The 22,324-nt window shown below is 41.8% G+C and overlaps 1 protein-coding gene across 1 annotated transcript in view; it reads left to right on the forward strand.

Annotated features, from left to right (window-relative positions):
• The window catches only part of tafa4b (TAFA chemokine like family member 4b), a 35,796-nt gene that overhangs the window by 11,474 nt on the left and 1,998 nt on the right, over positions 1-22,324 (forward strand). Inside the window, exon 4 of the mRNA XM_010881803.4 lies at positions 10,181-10,305. Within this exon, the coding sequence (XP_010880105.1) occupies positions 10,181-10,305 (125 nt within the window). The remainder of the gene's footprint in view (positions 1-10,180; positions 10,306-22,324) is intronic.

Below are 22,324 nucleotides of genomic sequence, written 5' to 3' on the forward strand. Positions count from 1 at the left end.
ACACAGAGCTGTAACCCTGTCGTACAGCCAATCCAGATGCATTAAACCCCCTTGAGTAGGAAATGGATGGTTGTAGACTACGTGAGCACAGAAGATGAATTAAACTGAAATGAGACTAACCTACTGCAGTAACCTCAGGGTATGATGTCTCTGTTCATCTCCCTCCATCCTTCTCTCTCCTGTTCATCTTCTTCTATCCTTCTCTCTGCTCTTCATCTTCCTCCATCCTGCTCTTCATCTTCCTCCACCTGTCTCTCTCCTGTTCATCTTCCTCCATCCTTCTCTCTGCTCTTCATCTCCCTCCATCCTTCTCTCTCCTGTTCATCTTCTTCTATCCTTCTCTCTGCTCTTCATCTTCCTCCATCCTGCTCTTCATCTTCCTCCATCCTTCTCTCTACTGTTCAGGTTCCTCCATCCTTCTCTCTCCTGTTCATCTTCCTCCACTCGTCTCTCTCCTGTTCATCTTCCTCCATCCTTCTCTCTGCTCTTCATCTTCCTCCATCCTTCTCTCTGCTCTTCATCTTCCTCCATCCTTCTCTCTGCTCTTCATCTTCCTCCATCCTTCTCTCTCCTGTTCATCTTCCTCCACTCGTCTCTCTCCTGTTCATCTTCCTCCATCCTTCTCTCTGCTCTTCATCTTCCTCCATCCTTCTCTCTACTGTTCAGGTTCCTCCATCCTTCAATTTCTTGTTCACCTTTCTATATTCTTCTCTTCCCTGTCCAGCTTCTACAATCTCTCTCTCTCCTGTTCTTTTTTCCACAAAGAAAAGTGTCTATTCTGTACTGGCAGACTGAAGTCCTAGTCATGAGCTCCCTAATGTCTCAGACAAACGTGGAAACCTTGGAAGGGGACTTTCTTTCAAGTACTGTGTTATGAAGAACAAAGTATAGCAATGATGGGAGAGTTTCAAGTCCACTGGCTTGAAACACTGTACATGGGGTGGTCTGGCCTTTAGCATTCCCTCTCTCTTTTACTAACCTTAGTGACAAGCTGAAAAAATATGCCCTCTTCTGTTTCCAACTGCTGACGTTAGGCTCTGAGCCGAAACCTCTATTCTGTTAATGGAAACATAAAATCAGCTGACATAGTGGGGAGTAGAGATATTTTGGGTGGTTGTAATCAGCGTTTTCTGTTGTACTTTCAAAATATTATATGTTACAAGGTATGTTGTCGCCTTGTCTTTTGCAACCTCTAGACCTTTCCCTTCTCAGCAATACCACGGTTTTACATTTTCATTTGGTGCTGATTGTTATTTGTCAAAATTGTGGCTGCTTCATGTGAGCTGATTCATATTGTTTGGATTTCACTATTTGAATGTGTTTTATTTAGCATCTTGATGCTAATGCATCCATTTTAGCTTTATCATAAAAATTCTGCTGTTAATGGGGCATTATATACATTTTAACAGCCAACAACCGTAATGTTGTTAATGTTCTACAATTCTTAAGTGAAACATTGCGTATATATGTGGACTACACTACACCTGTGGTTATTTGAATGCATGTTGTGTGACTATTACTTTTTACGTAATGAACATATGACATGCTGTGACTGACCAGTAGAGAGCGCTGTTCACCACTCATGTCTTAGCAGAGTGTGCTGGCCGCTACCCAATGATAGGTAGCAGACAGAAATGCCAAGCAGGCTATTGGACCTGGATCATTTTACAGGAACCACTCACGTTCCTCTACTAAAATGCCTCACTTGATAACAGACACAATACACACAAATAATATAGCTACGTTTTTAAAGTATCTTAAATATATGCAGATCCAAAGACGGCGTGAGGAAGAAACCCGTAGGGATGCTGCAGTAACGTCTTGAAATAATACATGTATACAGAACACAGAAACTCCCCTTGATCATCCTGGTCTAACACTCCTAACGTCACACAAGGCTCCAGAGATCTAGTCCACCGCCCATGTAGCTATTAAAACATCATTTAGTTCTGCTGGGAGGCATTGTGTCCTATCAGGCAATGGACAAAGCTTTCTCCCTCTGGTCTAACTCTCTGTGAGGGACTTGACTGGACTGAAGAGGGGCCCTCAGGACCACTGTGCTGCTGTGTTTAACTTTGACCCCCAAGTCAGGGGTCACAGAGAGAGTCCTCTGGAGTGTCTTTGAGGGAGCCTCTGACCACTGTCGAGACAACAATTTCTAAACTGCCATGTAGCCATATTCAAGTATTTTTTTCTCTCTCCTTAATCTCACTCCCGTATAAAAGTATTGAATGTAAGCTCACAGTTGGATAGATAGTGACTCGAACAAATTCACGGTGTAGACACTGAGTGGCATGTCTCTCACAGCAACAGAAATGCCTCACCTTACAGCTCCGAGCTATAATATGTTCCAGACAGTCTGACGTCTCTACTCAGTCACCAGCCAGGAGACCACGGTTTGGATTAGGTACATTTCCATTTGCTGTAAAGAATGCCCATTACCAACAGCTCCACTGGACACAATCTCCGCATTTTGAAAGCACTGCACATCCGTCCATAATGATTACCGAATGAACGAGACGTGATGAAAAGACCATTCGCCCTTATACAGGTGCAGTGAATTCTGACCTCTTAAGCATTAAGCCGTCTTGTTAAAGAGCAATAGATCACCTTTTCTTCTGGATTAGTGTATCAGAAACACAGTGCCAATCTCCTACCCGGTCAAGGTTCATCCCGAGGAGAATTCCCTTCAGGCTTTACATGGGAGTTACTGGAGATTTTCCTGAGCTTTGTGATGGTTAATAAAGACTGGGTTGGAGTCGGAGAGTGGGAAGTCCCCTGATGACTCCGTAGCCGCTGCTCCTGCAGCGCTGATCTTACATTCATTCTGTGGAGTGAATTCCTAATGGCCAATAAGCAGAGGTTGACAGGATCACCTCTATTTATCAGCTGGCTCCAAGGGGGAGGTCCGCGCGGGGGTGGGAGGTGAGCTCTCCTCGCCTGCACTAGATTATACAACTGTTATTACACAACGTTCGCCCGTGTCAAAGTCAGCATTACCAGCCCCAGCAAGTAGGGGTCCAAATCAGGCCGTCTTTGGCCATGGGGAGGCGGGGCAGTGCCGGTTGGCCGTGGAGAGGCGGGGCAGTGCTGGTTGGCTGTGGAGAGGCGGGGCAATGCCGGTTGGCCGTGGAGAGGCGGGGCAGTGCCGGTTGGCCGTGGAGAGGAGGGGCAATGCCGGTTGGCCGTGGAGAGGCGGGCAGTGCCGGTTGGCCGTGGAGAGGCGGGGCAGTGCTGGTTGGCTGTGGAGAGGCGGGCCAGTATCTAATAGGAGGTGGTCAGTTGATTTAGCTTGTTAGCGTTGAGTGTTCAACGGCGGGGGGACAACGTATTTTCCGCTCAGGACTTGATTTTTGTGTGGGTGCATGCGTGTGTGTGCGCGTGTGTGTGTGTGTGAGGGGGTTGTGTATTTTGACGTCCGTGTGTGCTGTGGTTTCTGTGTGTTTTGTCGGCTGTTCTTTATCTTCGGAAGTTATCCTGACGTGTCTGTTGTTCCGGTGTGTGTGTGTGTGTGTGCGTGTCCTTGCTGCTTTGTGACCAGTGGTGTTATAGTGTGTGATGGTTCTTCAGTGAGCTCTTCCCTGTGAATGAGGAGCCATCGGCTGGCATGAGGGCACTTCATCTGAAAAGGGACAGTTGTGTAGTAAGTTACCCTGGTTTATAAGCATGGAAATGTACTCAGCTACTTCAACTCCAATGAGGGCGCTCTTTACTTATCAAGATCTGTTACATACATCAAATGGTCCAATAGACTGCTTTTATCACTTGCTATTATTAGTCATACTCCCAGTGGAAGGTTAGCACTTCACACAAAGGTGCTCGTTCAGTAGCCTAAAGTTGATCAACGCTGAATCTCTGCATATTAACACAAAAAGCCTTCCATAGCGAAACAGTTTAGCCATTTAAATGTGAGGAATCCATCTGTGATTATATGCATTTTATATATTATAAGTAAGCATTAAGGCATGAGGGGGTGTGGTAAATTATCCACATACCGCTCCTCCTTCACAGGAACTTAAGCACATGACCGAGCGCCTGGACACAGCGCTTACATGTGTGTTATAAACCCAGTGATTATAAATCGATTACCAATGTAAGATGTTAGAGTTGTAAAAAAGTGATGTCATAACCATGGTATACGGTCAGATAAACCATGGCTATCATCCTATCAGCATTCAGGATTCAAACACTTTGGTTTACAAGAGAATGTATACCACAGGTATGAAATCACTGTCTGCTGCCCTAATTGTGTTGGTAACCAGTATATAATAGCAATACGGCATCTTTGGGATTGTGATAAATTGTCAATATACCATGGCTAAGCGCTGTGTCAATTCACTCTGCGATGCCCTAAGAACAGCTCTTAGCAGTTGTATAGTGTCCAATGTTAAATTTTATATAAATAGGTCAGTTAGCCTAAGCTAGCTTTGAGTGTAACGGAGATGAAGTTTGTAGTGAAAAGAAACAATCACCCATAATCACTGGAACAGACCAGCACAGACCCATAGCAGGAGATGGGATACTGTTTTTCTTTCACTAGTCTTGCCTCCACCATCTCCGTTTTATTTTTTTATTTCAGTTTCAAAGTTTATTTGTCAAATGCACCGAACAACAAAGGGTCGTCCTGCACAATGAAATTCTTATGACATGGCACCCGACAACTACGATTTAAGAAGAAGAATATATATAAGCAAAAATATAGCCAGACAAAAAAAATTATATATATATACATTCATATTTTTATATAATAAAATAAAGCAACAATATACATAACACTCTACATTAACAGCAGTTTTTTTTTTACTGAAAAATAGTTCAGTAAACTAGCAGCAATCTGGGTAGTATTATTGAACATTTAGATATGGCAGGCATGGCAGTAATATACATAACGGTGTAAACTAGCAGCAATTGGTAGAATTATTGAATATTATAGATACATATATTTATAATACATGAGTGTAATAAGCTTATGAATGGTCACATAGCACACTACAACTACGTAGTGAGAACTACATTAAGAAGAAAAAGTCTACAGTTAAGTCCTACCGCCATGTCTACTGTTAATTCATACCTCCACTAGATCTACTGTTAATTCATACCTCCACTAGATCTACTGTTAATTCATACATCCACTAGATCTACTGTTAATTCATACCTCCACTAGATCTACTGTTAATTCATACCTCCACTAGATCTACTGTTAATTCATACCTCCACTAGATCTACTGTTAATTCATACCTCCACTAGATCTATTGTTAATTCATACCTCCACTAGATCTACTGTTAATTCATACCTCCACTAGATCTACTGTTAATTCATACCTCCACTAGGTCTTCTGTTAAGTCATACCTACACTAGGTCTATCGTTAAGTCATACCTATACATGCTCTACTGGTAAATCATACCTTCACTAGGTCTACTGTTAAGTCACAAATACCTTGATTAGATGGATCTCTAAGCGGTGTTTACAACATTTTGTGAAAGCCATATCCCACTCTCACCCATTATGTGTTTTTTGGGCCAAAAAGATGCATAATAAGACACACACTTTAACTCACCATAGAACCACAATGTGGACCTCATTAATTGCCATTCCAATGAGATCCTCGAGGACCAACAGTGTTTGAAGCAGACATCAACATTTCTCTGAGCCAACAAAAGTTGTCATCTCATCCATCTAATTTTACCCAAATATGCAAAGATGATTCCTTTGGAGTTCAAAACACAAAGCTAATCCTCAATTACAGAATTTAAAGGAGAAGAGAAACCACTATAATCAATGATTTCTCCACTTTCAATTTCAAGGTATGTTTCAATAAAAAAAAAAATCTATCTACCTTGGATGAAAGAGGCACACGCAACACTTGCCATGCCTTACCATTATCATACCGTAACATTAGTGAAAATTGGAGATTCTTTTTTTCTGGGTCCCCACAAGGATAGGAAAACAAATGTGTCTGTGTGTTCTTGTGTGAGGAAAAAAAACAGACGCCATGGTTGAATACTTAGAGAAGTCTTTTGGGAGTGTGTCGTTTGACAGTGATTCTAACTCTCAGTGAGATGCCTTGAGTAAGTCTCATTTTGTGGCTGTTAACATGATGTATAATATCAAGAAACACAGAAAAAGCTTGGATGATTACATCTATGTGGCCTTGGGTGAGAGTTCCGCAGTGCAGGAGCTTTGGTAGGAAAACCAAGCAGCTGCAGTTTCATCTGTGTCCACAGGATGTCAGGAACATTCAACAGCAATGTCGGCGGAAGTGACAGAATCAGACAGAACGTAGGGGAGTGTGGTTCGATCCACGACAGTGTACATTTTTTGACAGTTGGCTGTGACACTCTGTCAGTGCTGTGGTGGATTGATATCACCTCAGTCTAATCCTCTAGGCAGCCTTTAGGCATAGCTCTCCACACATCTTATTTAGATTCTCACACCCTGAGACTAGGCACTAACCCAGGGATTTGGGAAAACACTAACTTGCTCAAGGCACTATTAGAAGGAGATATTAACGACTACACGAAACAGACATGCCGAGATTTCGTTGCAGAAGTTAGGACTTACTTTGGAGTGAATTGTCAATACTCGCGCGGTTAATGACACGTGAAAGGTGGCTTCTGGGTGGTAGCAAAATGACCGACATGACCGCTCTTTGTAAGGGGATGACGGCAATTCTCTCATTAGACGCTGAGTCTCATCACAGGCTGCTGATGAAGAGAGATGGATGTCATTGTAACCCGTCTGTCTTTGGGAGAAGAGATTAAGGATGGTTTGGTCCATATTAACAGTCCCCAAACTTTGCGCCTTTTTATGTGGATACATCATCGCAATCGTTCATGGATGATTTATTGTAGTGCATGGTCTTATGTCGATGTATGACAGGCTATAATGATCAGGTAGCCTGAATGACCAGTACATGTCCGCTGCGCCTGTTGGCACTTGTCTTTATTAGCGTGGTTCACCGACGCTCCTCCAGATGCTCCGCCGTTGCTATCCATCTAACGGCCCCTGACCCTGCTGTGACATCATCAGCTGTTAGCCACACCCGTCTGTTCTGCGCAGTGACAGGCAGGTCTGCGGAGTCACGGCCCCCCGCCCACTCTGCGCAACCTGAGACGAAGTCTCTGGAGAAAAAAACAACTCTAATGGCCCTTCTCCAGGCCATCCTCATTAGCTCTAAATAACACGGTGGTAGCGTAAAGCGCCACGGCAGACACCATAATGGCAACATTAACGACCATTACACAGTCATTGGTTTTTAGAACCACTTACCGCCACTGAGCTCGTGCATCATAACAGCACGTCCCCTAGAGTGCCCTGCCAAGCTTAGCTTAATTTATTGAGGGGACTCTTTGTCTTTTTGAATTGCGTATTCTTCTCACCCTCATTTGCGCATTTTTTTCCGTTTCGCTTTCTTTTTCTCTGCCTCTTGCTCTTCCATCCATGATCTGTCTGTCCTTCTACCAGTGCATCCTTTCTGACTCTTTTTCTCTTGTTTTCCGAACGTCAGACTTTCTGAGCATTAATTCACTTCTCACTCAGGCCATGGTTTAAAATGTGTACTTGTATTCTATCTAAAGTGTATTGCACTTTTCTTTATTGTTTATTCATTAGGATGCCCATTATCTCCGGCCAAAGCAGCTGCTACTCTTCTTGGGGTCCAAAGAAAACACAAAACATGATGAATAACGAAACACTGATGGACCAGAAAAGTCCAGCAGTTTTAAAATACAACTAGGGTGTGTGAGATTGTTTGTGAGAGTGTTTGGCTCTTTACAGGCCATGTTGCACTTTGAGATGTTATTTGATCCGTTTTTTAGAGATAATCTTTTGCTGTTTGCTTGAGTAGGATGGAAGAGTTTCAAGTGATCATGGTTTTGTGCGGTTACTGTGTGTTGCCGTGAGTTCGTTTTTGATTTGGGGACTGTGAAGAAACCCCTGGTGACAAGTGTTGCAGTGTTTGTTTGTGTATATGGGCTGTATGCTATCTGATTACGTAGAACATTTTGAGGATATACTGTAGTTCTTCAATAGTGCCTGCCAATAGTAGTCATCCCTCACGATGCGTGTTCATAATGCTAGCTCTATTTGTGTTGGGAAATGCATAGGCTGTCAATTTAGTTCTGAACCCAACAAACTACAAAGTAAATACTATGTTTGCCATTGGTTCTGTTGTGTAATTGGGAGGTCTGCATACTTTTTCAGCTACTCTCTTCCCACTATTAAATGTGTTTCTTTTCACAATTACTGAACAGTTCTGTCAATTTGTCACCCTCGTGCACTCAACACAGTATCCAGTGTGAAATAAATGTGCAATATATAGTTGTTTACATTGGATACATATTCTTACTGTCTAATTTTAAAACTCTTCTTAAAACCCACCTCTTTTCTTTGGCTTTCAACACCAGGTAGAGTGTTGATGTTATGTGCATATTTGCTTATTTTAATTGATGTTTACTTGTTTTTTTATTAATTTTTTTTGCATTTATTTTTTATATTGGGTACCTCTGTGCTTTTATTGTGTTATCTATTTATTTTGTTTTATCTTTTGTGCAGCACTTTTGGAAACCTTTAACTTTGTTAAAATCGTGCTATATAAATAAAGTGGATTGGATTGGATGCCATTTCAAATACCAAAGTAGCATGCTAGCATAATAACAAACCAAGTGCCTGAAGCTAGCTGTCTGTCAGTAATGACGCTGGCTGCCCCCGGCTGTGCTGATGATGTGATGTCCTGTTCACACAAGCACATTTCACATTTAGCAGAGTTTGAGTACTCTGCATTTCCTCGTTTAACAGACGGCATGCACCTGAGACACTGTTGGGAGTTCACCCTTGATAGAATGAACACAGTACACAGACTGTCTTGGTGAACTCTTTCGTCATCTTGCTTTCACTGTCGGGGGGTTTTACACAGCACTTGAGAGCGTTTGCTGGCATTCTTTTGCATAATTCTGTTGAAAGTTCATTTTGCTGCGGATTTCACTACTCCGCTTTCCTTTGTGTGGCATAATGGGCCGTAAATCAGAACTCAGTGGGAGACTCCCTCTAAACCACAACATTTTCCTTTTCTAATTGATTGGCTTATCAAAGCTGAAAACGTGAACATTCATCCTCCTGTCCCACTAGAAAAGGAGGAGTAATAGATGAATGGAAGCAGATCCTTCTGCCTGGTTTTGGCTGTCTGGCCGTCTAGACAGGAAGTCAGATTGGATATATCACTGACTGGACTGGCCTCCCCTGACAATCAGATTAAGTAGAAAAAGATCTATGGCAGTGCCTTTTGAGGCTGATATGGAGAGGTTAAAAGTTCATCTTTTTTCAACCACACCTCTGTTATGAATGTAAAAGGCATGGTATAGAGTCACTTGCTTTTGAAAAATAGTGCCAGGGCATAGACGAATATACACAGAAGCTGAAAAACCTTTGGAAATGGTTAGGCTTTCCGTATTTCCCCCCAAAAAAGTATATACTGTAGCGTTGCAGATTATTTGGAAAATACCCAGTTTATATCTATGTTTGTCTGTGCTATTGTTCAGTGTGGGTTTGTCATTGTGAGAATAGTGATTGAAAGTGTTGTGGAGTCATGTACATTTTGTCTGATCTGATATCATACCAATCACAGATAATGAGTCCAGAACAGACACCTTGCTTGTTATAATTATGCTTGTTAGTATTTCAGGGTTGTTGTTGGCACATTCCTTTCCACTGTTTGGCAAGGCAGTGTTTGGTTATGTTGTGAAAGTGTGTCCGGCATTTCACAGCTCTTCCTCTCCAGTTTATTATGTGACATAGGAAAGCCTTGTGGGACAATCATTTCTTAGTCCTGATTCAAAGACACATTTTTTTCCCTTGCAAAACACAGTGGGATAAATCTTTTTTGGGTTTGACAGTGAAATTGTTTGCATTTATCAATGTTCATTTAATAGGCTTTTATGTTAGAATGCAGGCAGAAGCTTTTGTGGTTTTAACAGTTGGATATCTGCTGTTGTGCCATATCAATAGCTGAATACATACTGACCATGGCTGAGCCAACATCCAGATTACTCCAGTCTCTAAATAATTGATTGTCTCCAGACTAACTGTGTCAGTTCATTGCTGTACACTGCTGTGCCCTGTACTGTCCACACTCTTATTATCTGGTCTCTCAGTGCTTTCTCTCCTGTCTCTTCGTCTACAGCCTCCATCGTGATACAGAAGTGGTGGTGTCAGATGAACCCCTGCATGGAGGGAGAGGAGTGTAAGGTGCTCCCTGATCTGACTGGCTGGTCCTGCAGCACTGGAAACAAAGTAAAAACGACCAAGGTGAGAGCACAGCATCCTTCATACTGTGTCTATTTGTTACCATGGTGATGCTGAAGAATGCTTGGGTTTGTGTGACCATTTAGCCATTAATTATGTTTGATAATAAAAAGCACATGATTCTTTCAATATGGCACATGAAGACAACCAATAAAATTCCTGCAAGTCTTGGCTCTAGTGGCTAGTGCTGCTTTTGGGTCAGGGCATGTGTCAGGAAGGGGTCAGGAAGGGGTCTGGCAGGTGTCAGGCAGGTGTCAGGCAGGAGTCAGGCAGGAGTCAGGAAGGTGTCAGGCAGGAGTCAGGAAGGAGTTAGGAAGGAGCCCGACAGGTGTTAGATAGGATCCAGGGAGGTGTCAGGCAGGAGTCAGGAAGGAGTCAGGCAGCATTCAGGACGGAGTCAGCTCAAGTGTCAGATAGGAGTCAGGCAGGTGTCAGGAAGGAGTCAGGCAGGTGTCAGGAAGGAGTCAGGCAGGTGTTAGGAAGGAGCCCGGCAGTTGTTAGATAGGATCCAGGGAGGTGTCAGGCAGGAGTCAGATAGGAGTGAGGCAGGTGTCAGGAAGTCATTTTCATTGTTATGGCCTGTGCCACTTATCGTACATTGTGGTATTTGCCAGAAATTGTATGGTATAGAGGTTGTTTTTTAGTAGTTTTAGCCTCCTTGTTCTTGCCTTGTTGAACCTTACAAGATGTTTCTGATTCAATTCTTCTTCCTGGCCATTTTTACATGTCAGATCTTAGTCAAATGCTAGTTGGACAAACAGCTTTAGGATGATGAAACATACAGTCTTGCATCTGCGTTCACGAAAAAAGCCTAAATTCTTTGGGTGGAGAAAGAATTCTCACGCATTGTTGTAGATGCCCCAAATGTTAATTCATGTTGCACTGCCAACAGCCCAGTCGGCACTGCTGACAAAAGCCTGCCGTATCTTTGAAGAACACGGAGCAGGATTAATTTGCTGTTGCTGGCTGTGGTTGTGATTTCATTTTGCAAGAATGTGTGAGCCACAGTAAACTCAATTTCCACCGGTCCAGTCTTAATTCGATTCAACAATAGTTTGACCTTGCTCACATCCCAAAATATGTGGGCTTGGATTCATTACGTTCATATCTATTTGTGCTGATTAAATTGCTAAATTGCCATTCAAAAAATGAAGTTAGCTTGTTATTACCTGTAGGTGTCATCAAAAGTGACAAATGAAATGTGTGAAAATCTTCTCTGTAAAAACAAAATGTTTAATGAGATCCTGAGATCCACTGAATTTCAAAAACAAGCTAACAAAGGTGGTACCTGATTCACATATGACATATTTTTTTTATAGTATGCTACTAAATACTCTTTAAATAAACCTTTATTAAGTATTCACAATTCCATTTTCTATGTAGTGTTTTTGATAATCCATTTACTGTCATAATATTCACTGTAGCGATTTTGTGGAAGCATGCTATAATATTCCCTGTAGCAAAGTATACAGTACTATAGTATATATGGAATTGTTTTTGCAGACACTGTTTTGCTTAAATTTACTGTAGCATTACATGTAGTGATTGTGCATTGTGCAGTATTCACTAGATTTTTTGCTGATGTACAGATGCAGCGATATTTAATATACACCAATCAGCCATAACATTATGACCACTGACAGGTGAAGTGAATAACACTGATAATCTCATTATCATTGGCACCTGTTAGTAGGTGGGATATATTAGACAGCAAGTGAACATTCTGTCCTCAAAGTTGATGTGTTAGAAGCAGGAAAAAATGGCAAGTGTAATTGTGACGGCTAGACGACTGGGTCAGAGCATCTCCAAAACTGCAGCCCTTGTGGGGTGTTCCCGGTCTGCAGTGGTCAGTACCTATCAAAAGTGGTCCAAGGATGGAAAAGCGGTGAACCGGCGACAGGGTCATGGGTGGCCAAGGCTCATTGATGCACGTGGGGAGTGAAGGCTGGCCTGTGTGGTCACATCCAACAGACAAGCTACTGTTTCTCGAATTGCTGAAACAGTTAACGCTAGTACTGATAAAAAGGTTTCAGAACACACAGTGCATCACAGTTTGTTGTGTATGGGGCTGCATAGTCAGGGTCAGGGTGCCCATATTGACTTCTGTCCACTGCTGAAAGCGCCTAAAATAAGGACGTGAGTATCAGAACTGGACCACGGAGCAATGGATGAAGGTGGCCTGGTCTGATGAATCACGTTTCCTTTTTCATCACATGGATGGCCGGGTGCATTGCTTACCTGGAGAACACATGGCACCAGGATGCACTATGGGAAGAAGGCAAGCCGGCGGAGGCAGTGTGATGCTTCGGGCAATGTTCTGCTGGGAAACCTTGGGTCCTGCCATTCATGTGGATGTTACTTTGACACATACTACTTACCTAAGCATTGTTGCAGACCATGTGGACCCTTTCATGGCAATGGTATTCCCTGATGGCACTGGCTTCTTTTACCAGGATAATGTGCCCTGCCAAAAAACGAAAATGGTTCAGGAATGGTTTGAGGAACACAAAAACAAGTTCAAGATGTTGACTTGGTCTCCAAATTCCCCAGATCTCAATCCAGTTGAACATCTATGGGATGTGCTGGACAAACAGGTTGGATTCATGGAAGACCCACCTCGCAACTTACAGGACTTAAAGGATCTGCTGCTAACGTCTTGGTGCCAGATACCACAGCACACCTTCAGAGGTCTGGTGGAATCCATACCTCTACTGGTCATGGCTGTTTTGGTGGCAAAAAGGGGACCAACACAATATTAGGCTGGTGGTCATAATGTTATAGCTGATTGGTGTATATACACCCTTGTAATTTTCTTGAATAATAATTAGCAATGAACAAATGTATTAAGACATAATTGGTAACCTAATGACAGTATTGCATGTTCATCATTGGAAAACAAACTTTTTTCCCCAGATATGAATCACATCCAAAGGTTATGGTGAGAGCTGAAAACAGCAGTTGATGGAGGAAACCCTTGAAACGTTGAAGAATGTGAGCTGTTGCTCCTAAAAATTAGGCCAAATTGCGAGTAGACAGAAGCTCAGTGATGGCTACAAGAATCAGTTATTAGTTTGCTAGCTCAAGCAGAATCAGTTAAGTATAAATACTGGTTACTAACCTTTTTCAATTTGTAATTTGACTGAAGCTTCACTCAAAAGGATGCTGAAAAAAACACTGTGTGCCAGAATGCCATAGTGTAAATGTAATCTTACATTTTCCATGGTTTCCAACTTTTTTTTGACTACCAAAGTGGTTACAGTAACATATGGAACTGTAGCTGCATTTACTTTTGAATTGTATCTTTTTGGTAGAACATGGGTTATTGTGATGCCTCTTTCAAGGCAACTGGGAAAGTTGGAAAACACTAGAACTGACTGGGAACAGTCATCCAAATCAGAATTCCATGTTGGAAAATCAGGAAACATCTAGAGCTTGGTTTTTCGACCTGAGTTGTTGTCTTGGAAGTACCTTGAGACCTTGGCATACTTTCTTGGCGTATTTTCCTAACCTTATGATTTTAGGCAACCCTGAAATTAGATTTACTCAGCAAAGTATGGGGATATACTGTGAAGTACCCAGGTCTTCAGTATCTCAGAACACTTGAGCATAATATTCACGACACATTTAACAAATAATTATTTTCATACATCATAGCAGGCTAAGTCAGGCTCCTGGAACTCCTGTTCTGTTAGGTCACTCTTGATCCAGCAAAGAACCAGTGTGAGTTGTGCATCCCAGGACCCCTCTCTGGCCAGTCTGAAATGTCTGACAGGGATGACTGTATATCAACAACAAATAATTTTGTCTTTGTATTTCTTGCATTTGGATGTGATAAGCCTACAGTGTGCTGGCATATCATCTGTAATAATTTAGTTATGTCAGATTATGTGGCACCATTATTTCTCTTCCCAAAAATGACATATACATTAATGTGGATTAATGTATATGCTATGCTTGATTTATAAATTATCCCCCAAACATATGTCTCAACAAAAAGCACCATTCTGAGCAAATTGTATTTTACAGTGCTTATTGAAAGGCACCAAGACATTGTCCTGGACACTTTTTGAATGCTGTTTTCATGTACAGTCCCTTATGACTTGGCTTCTAAGGTGACTCAAGCGTGACATATTTGTGTGAAGAAGTGTTTTAGAGCACTGCATTCTTTATTTATTTACCACAATTGAAAGGCAACTGTGTATTGCTGCTGTTTGTCAGATGTCCAACAGTCCATGAACAACTCTTTTAACCATGGGGCATTTTGCTGAGGAAATGGGTTGAGACGTACCACAGACTAGGAAGTAATCTATGGCATGTGGCCTATTATTTATCTAGTTACCTGAGAACGACCACAAGGCTTTTTCAAAGAGCTGTGAGTCACTGTAAGCTCATTAATATATTCTCCCCACCCACTTTGCCTGTCTTTTCAAACTTCTCTGAAGTTTGACACTAGAGGGAAAATTCATTGCTTCTGTTTCTGCTACTAGTACAGTAAAATTCTCACATATGCCTTGTAAGTCACTTGGCTGTTTTACATTAGCTTGACTGACGTGGCCTACAGTACAGACACGTGCCCAGGGAGGGGCCACGGGTGGCGAAGGCCCCTGCCCCCCAGCACCTGACACTGAGAATGTGCCCTCTTGTCTGGGTGTCAGTCCACTGCCGCTACGGGATGTTAAGCTCTTTCTACTGACTCGGATCTTGTCGAGTCGTTTGGTAAAAAAGCTATTTTGTTCATTTGAGCCCCCCCCAACGATGCTTATCATCTTAATTTCGTTTATCGTTTATGCAACTTTTCTATTGAAGCAAATGCTTGTTTTACTCTATGATTACAACTATGTCTGTCATCAATCAAATCAAAAATCAACAGTGTTTTCTGTGGTTGGGTAGAACTTCAAATGAACGAAACAACCATTCACAAGTCTTTTTTACTTAGGCAAAAGCAGCAGCTCCGTGCTAGTTTCCATCCGTTTTTTTTCATGACATCAGTAATCAACTAGCTACATTAATTATTATAGTTGTGTTAAATCATCAGTTATGAACGATAAATTTGAACAAGCCCTAGAAAAAAGGACTTGTGAGTCCAGAGTCACTAAAAAGATTTGTTAAAAACAAACAAATTATTGGCAAACTGCACATCACTACATTACATTGATTATCAGCATATGAGCAGCCAGCTAGCTAACATACTAAAGCATACTCATGTTTACTGGTGAGTGCATGAACCAATACTTCCTGTTGCTGTTTTCACCCTTGCTGTCTGACTAAGTCTCAAGTTCATCCCTTAACAACTCAAATGGATACAAATTGTTTTGTTTTAAATCGCTGGCCACCTAATTAGTTACCATAAGCTTTAGTGATGCTAGCTTGGAATGTATTCCTCTGTCTGCAGCAACAGTGCATTGCTACAGTAGCTACATTAACTTGAATTTGTAACGTTACTAGGCTCCTCTTGGTAGGCAGACAATTTTATTCAGAAATGAATATACATGAATCAGTTAATTAATTTATAAGCCCATGAGGACTGTTCATCCTTTCTACAGTCACATTAGAAGACAGACGATAGGCTAGTATATTGATTCTGGCTGATGTTCATAATGTGGTATATATTTGCAATCATAAATTATAAAAAAAACAAGATGGATACAATTAGGTGTATGTTCAGTGCCTGAAATGTTTTTCTGGATAAATGATTTGCCCATGGTTTAAGTGTTGTGTAACTTTTTTTAGGCCAAACTGTGGCCTGGGGTGAATCAATCTAGCCCCATGTATGTTTTTTCTGGTTATTAAAAGCACTCCAACCCTCTGTTAAACTGTTCAAACTTCATCCAAAGTGCAATTATTACAGACCTATAAATATGTCTAACTGCTTTTCTGGCCTGCAAATAGATTTTGACAAACATTTTACATAAAATACAAATATCTGCAGCCCTCTGTTGAACTTCAAAATTCCTATTTGGGCCTTGAACCAAAAGGTTTGCCCACCTCTGCTTTAGGCTGTTATGCAAACTATATTGCTGTGCTTTAGTGACCCGATTTGTAGGTAATATCTCTGCTCTTTTTGATGGTTGCAGTGCAAAAATTGCTGGAGGTTGTTGCCAGGTTAAAACCATGTGTGCGCAGTGCTTTGGAAGCTCATAGACTGTTGTTTGCTTGATTACTCGTTATCCTAAGTGTCACAGTTAATAAAGGCCAAAATACACTTGGCATTGTGTACCATTTCTCATTGTAATAGAAAATAAAGTGGTACATAAGAAAGGAAGGAAGCTCAGCTAACTTATTGGTCAGATTCACATGCACATAGAATATTAAAGGAATACTTATTACTGTTATGCATTAAAACATTTGGCTATTTCTCCTGCGGGTTTTGGTATTTATTTCAAATATTATTTTAAAATGTTTTCGACAGGGTGCCTTTTTTCACGTTTTGCACCTGCCCCTCCAGATGTCTGTGCGTGGGTCTGCTGCAGTAGGTGATCAACTAGCCAGCTGTGACTCACTGGTCTGGACAGAAGGCAGTAACCATAGTATTCACTCAGAAAATGTGTGTTTTGATTGGTTCTTGCAAGCTACAGTGCCATCCATTAATATTGAATCTTTTGGTAAATATGAGTAAAACAGGTTGTGAAAAACATATAGTGGGGAGAAGAAGTATTTGATACACTGCCGATTGTGCAGGTTTTCCAACTTACAAAGCATGTAGAAGTCTGTCATTTTGATCATAGGTACACTTCAACTGTGAGAGATGGAATCTAAAACAAAAATCCAGAAAATCACATTGTATGATTTTTAAGTAATTAATTAGCATTTTATTGCATGACATACATTTTTTATCACGTTTCAAACCAGTAAGAATTCCGGCTCTCACAGACATGTTAGTTTTTCTTTAAGAAGCCCTCCTGTTCTCCAGTCATTGCCTGTATTAACTGCACCTGTTTGAACTTGTTACCTGTATAAAAGACACCTGTCTACACACTCAATCAAACAGACTCCAACCTCGCCACAATGGCCAAGACCAGAGAACTGTGTAAGGACATCAGGGATAAAATTGCAAAAGGCTGGGATGGGCTACAAGACAATAGGCAAGCAGCTTGGTGAGAAGGCAACAACTGTTAGTGTAATTATTAGAAAATGGAAGAAGTTCATGATGATGGTCAATCTCCCTCGGTCTGGGTCTCCATGCAAGTTCTCACCTTGTGGGCCATCAATGATCATGAGGAAGGTGAGGGATCAGCCCAGAACTACACGGCAGGACCTGGTCAATGAACTGAAGTGAGCTGGGACCACAGTCTCAAAGAAAACCATTAGTAACACAGTACGCCGTCATGGATTAAAATCCTGCAGCACACGCACGGTCCCCCTGCTCAAGCCAGCGCATGTCCAGGCCCATCTGAGGTTTGCCAATGACCATCTGGATGATCCAGAGGAGGAATGGGAGAAGGTCATGTGGTCTGATGAGACAAAATTAGAGCTTGCCGTGTTTGGAGGAAGAAGGATGAGTACAACCCCAAGAACACCATCCCAACCGTGAAGCATGGAGGTGGAAACATCATTCTTTGGGGATGCTTTTCTGCAAAGGGACAGGACGCACCGTATTGAGGGGGGGATGGATGGGGCCATGTATCGCAAGATCTTGGCCAACAACCTCCTTCCCTCAGTAAGAGCATTGAATATGGGTCATGGCTGGGTCTTCCAGCATGTCAACGACCCGAAACACACAGCCAGGGCAACTAAGGAGTGGCTCCGTAATAAGCATCTCAAGGTCCTGTAGTGGCCTAGCCAGTCTCCAGACCTGAACCCATTAGAAAATCTTTGGAGGGAGCTGAAAGTATTGCCCAGCGACAACCCCGAAACCTGAAGGATCTGGAGGTCTGTATGGAGGAGTGTGCCAAAATCCCTGCTGCAGTGTGGGCAAACCTGGTCAAGAACTACAGGAAAACTATGATCTCTGTAATTGCAAACAAAGTTTTCTGTACCAAATATTAAGTTCTGCTTTTCAAATGTATCAAATACTTATGTCATGCAATAAAATGCAAATTAATTACTTAAAAATCATACAATGTGATTTTCTGGATTTTTGTTTTAGATTCTGTCACTCACAGTTGAAGAGTACCTATATTAACAATTACAGACTTCTACATGCTTTGTAAGTGGGAAAAAATTGGCAGTGTATCAAATACTTGTTCTCCCCACTGTATCTTTATTGTTTATCCTCTTCATCTTTCAGTCAAAATATTAACAAAATATTTGAACAATTTGACAGAAGAAATTCACATAAAAAAAAAAGAAAATCTCAAATCATTGGCACCCTCTTCGTTTTAATACTTTGCAAACCTCCCTTAGCCAAGATAACATATCTGAGTCTTCTACTATAATGCGTAATGAGGTGGGAGAACACATGGCAAGGGATCTGAGATCATTCCTTCATACTGATTTTCCCCAGGTCCTTCAGAGCCTGAGGTCCACACTTGTGGACTCCTCTTTAACTCATCCCACAGGCTTTCTCTGGGGTTTATGTCAGGGGACTGAGGGTGGCCATGGCAAAACCTTGATGCTGTGGTCAGTGAACCATGTTTGTGTCCATTTTGAGGTTTGGATTATTGTGCTGCTGGGTTATCCATCCACGGTCCAGTTTAATGTTTCCTGGCAGAGGCAGTCAGGTTTTGATGTAATATCTGTTGGTACTTGATGGATTCCATGATACCAAGTATCCTAACATGTTGTCCAGCCCCCCAACATCAAAGATCCACAACCATACCTGACAGTGGGGATGAGGTACTTTTCTGCATGGATATCTTTCTGTCTATGCCAAGCCCACTTCTGTTATTTGTTTCCAAAAAGCCCTGTTTTGATTTCATCTGCGAATGGAACCCGATCCCTGTGAAGGCTCCAGTAACGTTTGGCAAACTGTAGGTGCTTATGTTTTTGGTTTGATGACAGCAAAGGCTTTTTTATGTCAACCCTCCCAAACAACTTCTGGTTAAGTAGGAGGCATCTGAAGCCTTTACTCAAAGTACCTTTTGAAAGCATGTGACCAGTCTATAATGTTTTGGGCCAAACCCACACTCTGTGCAAGGCTGGTACATACCCTAAAAGGAGGCTCTGTGTGGGGTTACTTGTGTAAGCAATACATTTCTGAAAGCCATTCAATTACTCGAGTTTGAATTATTCAAATAATTGAGTTTATTTCGTTGTTGAACAAAACATTTTTAATCCAGTAATATGAGATTATTGGCCAGGGAAGTGATTACATTTGCAAGACATTTGCCACTAAACTCGTTGAACAGAGAGTTTCATCATGCAGCATGTCAATGACCCCAAATACATTGCCATAGTTATTTCTTGCCTGCCCAACTCTTTTACTAAATCAGAATCGACTTTCACATGCAGAAAACAAGACCGAAGGGAAACAAGCCCTGAAACAAGCAGGATATAATGATAGGTTTGGTACAGGCCTGGCAGTGCATCACCAGGGAAATACTCAGGGTCTAATGATGTCAGTGAGTCACAGAATTCAGGAAATTATTGCATGCAAAGAATATGCAACCAAGTACTAAGCATGACTACTGTATTGCACATGATGTTAATATGTCCAAATATTCATGGCACCCTAAAATGGGGAGAGTGTGTACAAAATGTGTTGTAATTCATAAATGGTTACGCTGATATGGACAAAAATACTCAGAGATTAAATACTGACAGACTTCGCCTCAACACGACAATTATCTGATGCTGTAAATCAATTGCAACTTACTGTCTTTGTAAGAAACTATTCTAAACGTGTGGAGTAATGTCAATATTGCATTGATTTGATAGGAGCTGGGAGCCTGTGGTATCTGATACGTGTTTAAGACATTTTGCAATGGAACACATGAACTCAATGTACTGTACCTTCAGAATTGTTTTGCAAGCTACTCATAAATGGGCTGCTGCAAGCTACCATTACTTTGCCGATGACCTGTTGAAGACATGCAGTTAAGTTACTACTACAACTTCTGGATCAAATAGCTGCAATATTCATAAAATGATTGTGGAAATAACAAGATAGAATATGAATGCTCAACCAAGTGAGGAGTTAATTTCTACTTTTTGGTTAGAAAACATTGCAATAAAACTGATTATTCTGTCAATTTGGGAACAAAGTAGAAGAGGCAGCTTGTATTCAAGGAAGTTTATTTAGAGTTTAGAATGTATACAGCAGTTTGCAGGAAATATTATTGCAATGTATGACAAACACAACATTCAGTGGCTGGGTTATTAGGGACCTGGGTTAATAGGCACACCCATCTATTAAAGTCCTCGGTTTTCCCTGCGCATGTGTCTTGCCTCTTCAAAACTTTACTTTAGCTGCTTCTTCTGTAGAGCAGTTTTGGTGTTCCCTCTAGGTGCTCAGATTTCTGTCCAGAACTACTGCACTGGTTGTGGTACCCTTTTGGCTTTGCCAGAAATTGCTTTCATCATTTGGGATGGGGATCACCTTATCCCCATTATGTGCCAGGACATGTCTTTAATGAGACGAGACTAGGGGGCGTGAAAAGTACATGTGTATTTGGTCCCATTAGTATCTACAACAAAAACGTGTCCCTTCTGGAACTTGTGAAGTATAAAAAGTCCGGCAGCTTGAGTAACATTTAATGCCAGTTAAATTGACAACCTTTTCCTTTTCAGCTTCCTGCATAAACACACTTTCAAGATGAGGAAGCTTACACTTGTTTTCATGTTTTAAAAGACAGCAAAGATTAGGTTGAAGTGTACGGTACATTTGTATATTAGGCTAATCCTCTAAATACAGGATTCTTTGATCATGAATAGTCACCTTGAAGACCCTGTTTATGTGACATAAATGGTAAAACCATGAAAGAAAAGAGCCAATCATCTGTGGAGCCTCAAATGAGCATTGTTTGTTAATTACCTGGAAGGATCTGGAAGGAGGAATTGAAAATTGGTGGAAGACAAAAGACAAAGCTGTATGGTAATCACTGCTATTCTTATGAGATGGATTTATTTTAATGAAGGCCCTTCACAGCCTTTCTAATCTGTTGATCTGTGAAAGTTAATTTGCGGCACTGACTGACGGACTGTGTGTGTGTGTGTGTGTGTGTGTGGGGGGGGGGGGGGGGGGGGAGCAGGTGTGGTTTACTCACAGGTGAAATATAAAAAGAAAAACAGTTGTGAGGAGCGCACAGGCACCATAAGAGTAATTGCTCGGAGAGACAGAATAACAGCAGAACATCTGTCGCATTCATTAGAATGCATTATGGCTAGGGGTTCCATGGAGGCTTTCAAATTAAGAGTTCTAATTATATTGGTTAGGGGGATAGACGGAGGGATGAATGGCGGCTAAGAGACTGCCGGTGGAATTAATAACCCTGGGTCTCTGAACCGTAGAAAGACTGATAGGTGAAGTCATCCCCCAAACTCTATTGCTTTCTTTCTCCCGTTTTGACTGTCTTGCCAGTCTGCTTCTGAGGGAGGGTGAGGGAGGGTGAGGGAGGGTGAGAGAGCGGGGGGGAACCGTGCTGCATCACTGGACATTAATTCTGCATTTGCTCAGTGTGGAATAGGAGCGCGGTTACTAGGAGACTTGGTGGCAGATGTCACAGGAGATTGCTGCAACGAAGCTCACTGCACCGACGTTGACTCCCCGGCAACGGCTCTTCCTTCCAGCAACTGGCTCCTCCTCCCCGCTGTCTGTGACCTTCTATCCTTCTACATCTCTGCATTCAATATGTGTTACGCCGACTGGCCTTCTTTGTCTGTTTGTCCGTCTCACTCCCACGTTGAAGGGGCTTAAATGCCCGATGGCGTCTCGCTCTGACGGCCCGGTAGAATGAAGGTTATCCCTAATAGTGAAATACACAGGTTCATAGAAGTCACTTCCCTCTACCATCATTTGGCGGGGGCCGTCTGAGGTTTTACATTTCCACTGAGTCGGTTGCTTAGTGCTCTTTTAAATCCAACCTGCGTTGCAGTATTGACACGGTGGCACTTTCTCCACTGGTTCTATTAATTTGAAAACTTT

Source organism: Esox lucius, chromosome 17 (genome assembly GCF_011004845.1).
Source record: "Esox lucius isolate fEsoLuc1 chromosome 17, fEsoLuc1.pri, whole genome shotgun sequence".
NCBI lineage: Eukaryota > Metazoa > Chordata > Actinopteri > Esociformes > Esocidae > Esox > Esox lucius.